The 9,919-nt window shown below is 41.7% G+C and overlaps 1 protein-coding gene across 1 annotated transcript; it reads right to left on the reverse strand.

Moving 5' to 3' along the window:
* Positions 1-239: 239 nt before the first annotated feature.
* On the reverse strand, positions 240-8,705 carry tmem19 (transmembrane protein 19). Its single transcript, XM_027007562.3, has 7 exons — positions 8,553-8,705; positions 7,732-7,876; positions 7,473-7,586; positions 6,219-6,356; positions 3,159-3,413; positions 2,417-2,626; positions 240-919 (listed from the first exon to the last, which is right to left on the reverse strand). Exons 2-7 carry the CDS (start codon positions 7,853-7,855, stop codon positions 756-758), a joined length of 1,005 nt encoding a protein of 334 aa, XP_026863363.2. The 5' UTR covers positions 7,856-7,876; positions 8,553-8,705; the 3' UTR covers positions 240-755.
* Between the last annotated feature and the right edge of the window lie 1,214 nt (positions 8,706-9,919).

Below are 9,919 nucleotides of genomic sequence, written 5' to 3' on the forward strand. Positions count from 1 at the left end.
TATGTGTCCCACAAAGCCTGTGCTTTCTTTCCCTGCCAAGGGCCTTCTCTTGCCCTGAGCGATGGGCTGGGTGAGTGAGCTGGTGGTAGGGTCCTAATCTGCCTGTGCTCCAGAACAGTGTGTCTGCTTGATCCTGGTCCTGGCCAAATTAGCACAGGAGATCAAAGTGAACATAGCTGAAGTGTGCTTATGCACTGATACATGCTTCAGTGTTCAGTGACTCTACGTAAAACAGCACGTGTGGAAACCAAGACTGTAATGGTTTATTCAGATTATGAATTCTGGTTCATTTTTAGTACAAATGTTTCCTTCTGTTTTATACTGTTATACATACACTGATTGCCAATCTCAAAACGTGCTAACTTAGATGCAGGCTCAGATACTGTTTTCCATGTATTGTGAACAGAAGTTAGAAGGTGGTAAAACCTTTAACAAGCAAATACAGGTTTGGGCTTCTTGTTCTGACAAGAGCTCAATATACTGGTTTGCAAAGCAGACATGATCAAGTCAGTGTTTCTACACAAATCTATAAAATAGCTTCACCAAACTATAAGACTCAGTACCAACATGTAACCATGTCTGAAGATGTTCCATTAACAGCATAATGAATGTTCCTTACATACAGAAAAAAAAAAGAATTATTAAAACAGTAAAACACTGAGGATTCACCAAAAACAAAGAGTAAACAATCTTTTCCACAGATCTGTTTTATTCTAAAGATGGCAAATCCATATAAGTCCTAAAGGAGAAGTCAGTCAGGGTCTGGGCCAGCAACTCCATGCAGCTCCTGGCAGGAGCAAAGCTATGAGCACCGAGGAGAAGAGGTTCACGCCGTTGTTATCCAGAATAGGCTTCCCACATATCCTCCTTACCGTCGGCGTCTCGTAACTCACGACTTTCCCGGTGCTTTCATCATAGCCTTGATGGAGACAGAGTTAAAAGGCAAAAATTCAAAACTCATAAAAATTATTTACCAGTTATTCTAGATCATGTTTATATATTAGTAGTGTTTGACTGCTCTACTGTATCTGCACAGCCAGGCACTCAATAATTTAAAATTGATTATAAAATATGCAGCAATTTGTTTAATCTCTTCAGAAGATGAAAACAAGTAGATGTAAGAAACAGATGACCTAGTTGAATGGAGCCAAATAAGTGATATTGTTTTAAAACATAACAAAATTATGGTGATTTTTCATTTCAAGAAGTGCAGCTCACATACGAACTTCATAATAAATCAAACAGGTACACAATGGAGTGTCACATTTTTAGGAATCCAGATTTTTATCTGATCTCTCATTGCAGCTAAATATTAATTTGCTTTACATAAACTCAAAAGCATTTGTATTTTTTATGGATATTAAAGAAGGCAGGACTGAGAAAAGTAATCCTACGAGCTTTCTATAGATGTACGATAGATATAGTATAAAAAGTTTGGTAAAGGAAACTGTTCATCAAAAAGCTCTGGACGGCGTAGCATGTGCAGCAGAAAGGATTATGGGTGCTGGCCTCTCATTAAAAATCTCTGGACACAGATTACACACATTCACAAGTACTAAACATCCTGGCAGACAGATGCCATCCAGCAAAGGAAAACTTTACTCCCTTACTGTCACGGACTGCTCCTCCCCCATAAGTCACGTGGTACGGCTCGCCGCATGCAGATGGAGCCACATATGTACTGTTTATCTGTTTTGTAACCACACCTCCCTGAGCTTGCACACACATGCACCGGCTGTGTGAAGTGTTGATGTGTCCATTTAAACCCCTGTCCGTGTGTGCTTCCTTTGTTGGTCATTGTCGCTACTTAAGTCGCTTAACGTCAACACCAATCATTGTAACTACTGCGATAGCCGTAACGTCTGTGTTTGTGTGATCACCTTTTATGTTAGTGTGTACTTTATTTAATGTTCAAACATATAGTCATGTTCACTGTCAACGTCTTATGTGAGTACTTGCTGTGTAGTGTGTGTGTGTTTCATGTTAATAAATATCTCACATGAACGAGGAGGTCTGTGCGTCCTGCCCCGTGCCCTGCGGCACTCGGGCCAGCAGCATTACACCTACACTCTGGTAATGACACGCTAATTAAACTGAGCATGGCCAAACTGCTTGAGTGTTTTATCTGAGAGTGTGTTTGAGTGTTTTATTTATTCTAAATGGTTTGAACTAATTAATAGCCTGGTGTGTGCATGAATATCTATAGTAATTTAAGCTTTGTATTTGTTCTTTTACGTTTCATATGTTTCTGAGAGCTCCACACTTGAATTCCAGTGTGTACATCTTTAATACTTACAAATGGCAAATAATTTAATACAACCTTCACTGGCAAAATTTAACCTGAAGCTTCGCTTGTTAAATGTAATTATGCTCATTATACTGGCATGTGTTTGGGGAACGCGTGTTTGGATTTCACCTGAATACTGCATGTGTGCCCCCAGGAAAGAGTCGAGCACAGAGCCAAGCAGGCCAGCTGTGCCCCCGTACACCATCACGGGCCACTGTGGAGCTGCCAGGTGGAGGTCGTTAACCAGCAGCAGCTGCGTGAGGAAATACGCTGTTCCCACAGCAACTCCGCCGAGGAGGCTGGCTACCAGACCCACAGGGGTGACCCCTCCATTTGTACCTGCCGGGGACCACGAAATAACTCATGCCTTAATGTATTCCACACAGAAACACACATGGAAACGCACACAGAAACGCAGATATGTGCAGCTTATAAAAAATGCTGTGTATGAAATGTAATTGTGCATCAACACTTCCACGATGCATCTTTACATCCTGATAAGACATCACTAAACACTAAAATATTTCCTCTGAGTAAAAACTCTGACAATCTGAGGATCTGTAAGCAGCTATTAAAAGTCCAGCCCAGTTCAGCTGTATTAACCAAATCAGGAAATTTGTCTACAAGGAGGCGGTGCGCCCTGCCTGCCAATTAACTATGCACGCAGCGCATAGAAGGGCAGGCTAAGTGATAAGGGGGCGTGTCTTTACAGGGAGGGGCTTTGGAGAGAAGTGTGGGTTGAAGGGCAAGCATGGACTTCTTCTACGCTCAAGTCTGGCAAAAGCACACAACTAAAACATCAATTACAGCAGCCTGAATGTCCCAGCTAGAATGTTGACTGAGAGTGTGCCAATGACACAATCAGCCTTACCTGTGGGGACTTCCTTCCAGGTGGTGATGAGTCTGGGTCGCCTCCTGCTGAGTACAGGACCCACTTCAGAAGCCCAGGTGTCCCCTGCACTGCAGGCTAGCGCGCCCAGCAGGGAGAGGCACATCCACGACGCCGAATAGTGCTGACCAAAGTCCACGGGCATCTCCCCTGGACCCACCTCAATCATGTAGAGTAAGGCCAGTTCCGTGGGGACTCCTCCATTACAGAAAACCTGTACCCAGTTCCTCTGGCCACCTGCAGGCGGAGACCGACTCCGTGAGCCAAGGCAAGATGTCATTATGAGAACACAGGACAGCAACATGCCAGAATAGAACTGCATCAAAACTTGAACACCAGAAGGTTTCCGAAACCAGTGTTTTTAAAGTCTTAAACGGATTGTCTATTTTATGTTTTCTGTCATTTTTATTGTAGACAGCTGCAAGTGTGCTTCCTGCTTCCTCTGCAGGACTTTTTCGATAATTAGACACAACAAATCACAACAAATCCTGTGACACCTGCCACTGACCACACAACACTGTCCACAGCTCAACAGTCCTGGATGTCTCCACAGAATTGGAGCACTAGGGGCAGTGACTCCCAAACTGGGAAAACGGTTCTAGTAGATCCCAGGAACAAGATCCGAGATCTCCGTCCAGAAGACTGCAGTCCTAGGAACAGCTAAGATACTACGCAGGACCAAGCAGTTGTAATACTACCCAAGAATTGTAATACTAGCCAGGAATTGTAATACTACTTAAGAATTGTATTACTACTCAGGAATTGTAATACTACCAAGGAATGGTCAGGAATAGTAATATTTCTCAGGAATTGTAATACTACACAGGGAGACATACACTGCCTGGCCAAAAAAAAGGTCACCACCTGGATTTAACTAAACATATAGGTAAGAGCCTCCCATTGCATAAGTACTGCATGGGTGATTATGTTTCGGCTGGCAACAAGTTATTTAACCCTAACTGATGCAGTGAGTAGCTTCACATTTGTTAAACAACCATGTCGAAAGACACATCCTGTGGTCATGGAAAAAGTTGTTAATCTGTTTCAGAAGGGTCAAATTATTGGCATGCCTCAGCAGAGAAAACATCTAAGGAGACTGCTGAAACTACTAAAATCGGGTAAAGAACTGTCCAACGCTTTATTAAAGTGGAAGGATAGTGGGGAAACATAATAAACATTTCTTGAATGATCGTGATAGGCAATCACTTAAACGTGTGGTGAAATCAAATCGTAGAAAAACAACAGCAGAACTCAGGGATATGTCTAATAGTGAAAGTAAGAGCATTTCCACATGCACAATGCAAAGGGAACTCATGGGATTGGGACTAAACAGCTGTGTAGCCTTAAGAAAACCACTTGTCAGTGAGACTAACCGGCAAAAACTGCTTCAATTTGCTAGAGAACAAAGATTGCCCGGAAGAAGGTCATGTGGTCTGATGAGTCCAGATTTACCCTGTTCCAGAGTGATGGGCGCATCAGGGTAAGAAGAGAAGCGGCTGAAGTGATGCACCCATCATGCCTAGTGCCTACCGTACAAGCCTGTGGGGGCAGTGCTATGATCTGGGGTTGCTGCAGTTGGTCAGGTCTAGGTTCAGCAACGTTATGTGCCCAAAGAATGAGGTCAGCTGACTACCTGAATATAGTGAATGACCAGGTTATTCCATCAGTGGATTTTTTCTTACCTGATGGTACGGGCAAATTCCAACATGACAATGCCAGAATTCATCAGGCTCAAATTGTGAAAGAGTGGTTCAGGGAGCATGAGACATCATTTTCAGACATGGATTGGCCACCACAGTGTCCAGACCTGAACCCCACTGAGAATCTTTGGGAAGTGCTGGAGAAGACTTTGCGCAGTGGTCCAAATCTCCCATCATCAATACAAGATCTTGGGGGAAAAATTAATGCAACTCTGGACAGAAATAAACGTTGTGACATTGCAGAAGCTTGTGGAAACGATGCCACAGCGATTGCATGCCGTAATCAAAGCTAAAGGCGGTCCAAAGAAATATTAGAGTGTGTGACCTTTTTTGGCCAGCCAGTGTATTAGTGCTCCTGTAGTTTATGACACCATCATCAAGGTTTGATAGCCAGGTTGCTCTGGACAACAGTCTGGGCCAAATGATGTAAATGTGCACATAAATACTGTCTTCCTACAGGTGACAGTGGGAGGAGTCACCTGTAGTGGGAGGAGTTTCAATTACATTATGCAAATAGGGGCTGTTTACTGTTTGAGAGCACTTTTTCCAGTGAACTCTATATTCTCAGTGTGCCACTATTCTCCTGTCTCCACCGTTCCACAGATCCTGTATGGGTGAACACGGTGAGCAGGTGGTCTGAGAATGGTTAGGGGCTGGACACGCCTAAACATTTGTCCCCGTGTCAGCCGAGTCTTAGCTGGAACAATGTTGGTTTTAGCTGCTGCATTGGACACAAGCAGACCTGATGCAAGACTTAGAAAAACCTAAGATTTTAATACTGATAGGGTATTTATGTCTTTTGCAGAAATCTTAGCTAAATATAACATGAATATAAATAGAAATATGTTTCATATGTCCTTTGCCAAATTAGTCACTCACTATGCCACATTTTTCTGTCATAGAAAAACAAAACCACAAAATACTGTCAGATATTGATTTCAATAAATATGATCCGATCGTGTCCAGACTTTAGACTCATTAGGAAAAGATCAAAGATGAGAAGGACAGAGGGCTGGCTAGGCGCCACATATAACATTACTACAGTATACGGACATACTGAGTTAAGGAACACGTACAGTACAGTTGGGTCACTTAGGAAAAATGTTTGTCGGTGCAGTCACCGACATTCATTAAAAGTGAAATCAGCATATAGTAGACTAGAGCACTGGAACATAAACCAACCAAAGTCACATAACAGAGTCTCAGTGTCCTCTGAGTAAGGATAGAATGAGTAGAGAATCAAAATGTTGTTAAACGTTATTACTCAGTATACTACACTGTCCTTAATGACACTGTTCCACCGTAACAGCGGACACAAAGTGTTACTGAATACGGCAGTTACCTTCTTTGTATTCGGAGTCGATGCGTTTCTTGACATCCCCCCTCCATGTGGTCAGCTTGGTGGAAGTGACATAAAACGTAAACAAGGCAGCGAAGAAGCTCAAGTTGGCCATGGACAGAATGAAACCAACCAGCAGGGCTGAAACAGGCACAGAGGTCACAACAGAAGAGCAAGGTTGACACACACAACTCAAACTTCCTTAGAGTTCTTCTTCGTCATCTTTCCAAGGACGTCATCCAGTCACACCAGGTTGGTAACGCAATACACACTGATGCATCTCATTTCTTCTAAGAGTACAGATGATAAAGTTCAAACATAATAATAAAATTAATAAACATACAAAAAAGATAAAGTCACACTCCTTAGTCTGGTCTCTGGATTCATATGCTGATTAAAGCAAGTAATGTGATCTGTAGGGCTGCTTCAGCCTTATTTATCAAACGTTCTCAGTTTCCAAAGTCATGCGTTATTGCATACTAGCATTCATTCAGTGGTGGACACTAATCGAGTCTTCAGTCCTCATATTTTCTCTGGTTCTGTAAACCACACAACGCCAATGACGTCAAAGGAGAACAAGCACTGAGCGTCCGTTCCCAGCTCAGTCTATTAAAACATCTTCATCCCTTTGACCAATCACAAAATGAAATTAACATTAAAAATGCATAAACCTGCACAAATAATTGTCTTTTATACTCTAAAAAAATGTTCTGTCATTCCATAAGAACAAAACAACTCCCACAAAACCTTATATTATTTTTTATATTCTCTGCCATAACAGGCCTTAATCTTAGCACGTGAGGCAGAGATCCATGTAGCTTCTGTCTTTTTCCACTCTGTCCCAGGACGAAATGGCTCTCAAGCTTCTCTAACAACTGTCCCTGGTATTCTCTTAATAAAAACCTCCCAGTCAGCCCACTAACAATAAAGTAAGAAGGAAAGCTGTGTGTAACCTTGCAACCTGCTCACCAGGTGCACACACACTCAAAATACCACAGAAAATCATAATGCAAAATTATATTATCACAGCAGTAGAGTTGGCTGCAACTGTGTAAAGAAACTCACTACCCGCTATACATCACTAGATCGCAATATTTCTTTAGTCATTTCCAAAATCTTGTTAAATGTGTAAAATGCTAGCAATTCTGTCAGAAGGCAACTGCAATAACATCTAAGCCAACAAAGGGACTCTACAACACTTATTTCGTTTAAAAACAAAGACACCCAGAATGCTTACAGATTCACTTTATGCCTCACCTCCGAGAGCTCCTCCACGATCAAGACTCCTCCTCTTCAAAGCACGAGAACTAAGAATCACTGGGACCAGAACTGAGAACAGCCATCTCCACGGAGACACGGGCTGCAGCGTACCTGAATGGCATTAGGAACCAGAAACAACATGCCTTCAGGAAAGTTGGATCAAACAAGTAAGCAAATAACTGAAAGGAAAGAAACAGCATCACACCATCAACTAGACAGCCAGGAGAGACAGAGTTCTGTGAAGGTGTGAGCTCACCATAGTATGTGCTCGCAGTTATGGATATGATCCAGAAGAACAATGAAATAGCCAAAGTGATACACAACACTATCATATCGGTCATCATGTTGGCATGCTGCAGTGTGTCTCCCTTAATACACATTATTCTTCTGGAGACGGGACACTGTGAAACACAAGAGGTTTTGTATATAGTTATTTGGTTATTTGTGCAATTTTAAAAATGAGCCATTAACCCAAGAACAACTGTGTACAAACACATACAGCACTGGACAAAATGCATGTTTCAATTCATTTCCAAATAAACCAAACCAGACCAGATGCAAAACTAACTTATCTTTCTGCAATATTTAAACATACACCTGAGTGGGTGGAAAATACACACACACACACACACACACACACACACACACACACACACACACACACACACACACACACACACACACACACTCCCATCGACAGTGTCATCACTGAGACAGTAAAGACCAAATCTGTGTTGCCCATCTCCAGTCCTGGACATCTACTGCCCTATAAAGCTGATCCACATAGCCAGGACCCTCAGTAGCACGTGGATGGGGCTGGAAGACCATAGCATGATAGGTTTCCAGACCTGCAGCTGGACACCGCTGTACTAAACAGCTACATTTTTGATCACTCATCAAACACTTGCCTTCCTTGGCCAGCCAGGTGTAGCCAACTACAACGCTTTGTCCTTCAACTCTATGATACAGTGATCATCTACACCACCAGGGGCTGCGAGTGCGATTGCGCAATCTTGTTAGGCTCGGACAACTATCCTGTTCATCTAGCGCTGCAGATAACGTTAATTAACATCGTACCTCTCACGGTGCTATGCAGTGCTTGTTCCATATTGAAGCTGCTCAGTTTAGCATTTTAAATAATCCAAATAAATGAGGGTAAACTGAGAATCCCGTAGAAGTGCAGGTTACAGCAGGAGATTTCTGTAGTGTGGACTGTCTTCTTCGTGTGTGAAAGTTACAGTTGGGTTACAGTATTAAGCCTCTACTACCACCTCGTGTTCTAGTGACATCACTTTTCTTTCTTTCTTTGATTTTGCCACGTAAATTTAGCAGCAGTGTGGTGAGCGAAAAGTAAAAATTAGTAATACACATAAATAAATGAATTAATAAATAAACGTGCAACACAAATAATAAGCCAATACATAAATATTGGACAGAAAAGGCTCAAATATAAATTGGTAGTAGATGTTTTAATAAATTAAGAAAAAAGTGATTCAAAATCATAAATGATTGTGATATAAAAATGCATAAATAAATTAATAAAAATATAGTTATGTCAACTGAGATGCAAGACCTCTACATATCATGTTTGGATTGCCTTTGTTTTGGACTATGTTTGGATTGGCTAAATCGTGGGGATATTTTGGAAAATGGGGATATCGATATTCACTTCTAGGCCCACTGGTGTTATAAGACATGCTCTCCATTTAGAGCTGTCTGGTGGAGCTGAACTCTTTTTGAGATGCTTTTCTAGCGTTACTCAGACTGTGTTTCCACAGTCACTCTCCTGACGTCCTGTATGGACACCTTTCCCCTTGGAATTGTATGTTTTGCAGTCACTGACATGGGCAACACCAAACTGACTGCGTTTCTAAAGTTCCTTTTATGAAACTCTTTCTTGGATTGCTCTACTTACCCATTTCACTGCACCAGTGCAACTTAAGGTTCAATTATTCTGAACCAGAACTAATTGGGTTTTTTTTGTTTTGTTTTGTTTTTCTACTACATTCATGAATTCCTTTAAACCAACAATACAAACCCATTATGCAAAAAAAAAAAAAACTGGTTCTTTGAATACAAAAAATGCACATTCACAACAGATTTGCAGAATGGCTGTACGTAATCTGGTGCTACGCGGGAACTCTTTTGAAGTTCAATACAGAGTGAAAAGTGAGAGCCAGTACGCACGGCTCTGGAGCTCAGCAGGGAGTCTACACACGCACATAGGCTGAGATGTCAGGAACTGGTACAGTTACAGAAAGGTCCTCTGGGGAACTGGATGTTCAGGGTTCATTTAGGCACTTTTAAATTCACACATACTACAGGTGACAAAAGATCTCTCTGTATATATGTATATATCTATAAATGACATCTATATAGTGATTTACATCACAAACCTACAGGTTAGTAAATCTTTGACTAAAACATGAAAGGACTGGAGACTT

Source organism: Electrophorus electricus, chromosome 11 (genome assembly GCF_041902795.1).
Source record: "Electrophorus electricus isolate QZ-2024a chromosome 11, ASM4190279v1, whole genome shotgun sequence".
NCBI lineage: Eukaryota > Metazoa > Chordata > Actinopteri > Gymnotiformes > Gymnotidae > Electrophorus > Electrophorus electricus.

Bases quoted from the DNA above. Each gene is read 5' to 3' on its own strand.
- tmem19 (XM_027007562.3), bottom strand. From the start codon at position 7,855: ATGTGTATTAAGGGAGACACACTGCAGCATGCCAACATGATGACCGAT. The intron at 7,587-7,731 runs GTGAGCTCACAC...AATGCCATTCAG, and splicing joins AACTGCGAGCACATACTATG to GTACGCTGCAGCCCGTGTCT. The intron at 6,357-7,472 runs GTGAGGCATAAA...TGCCTGTTTCAG, and splicing joins TCGTGGAGGAGCTCTCGGAG to CCCTGCTGGTTGGTTTCATT.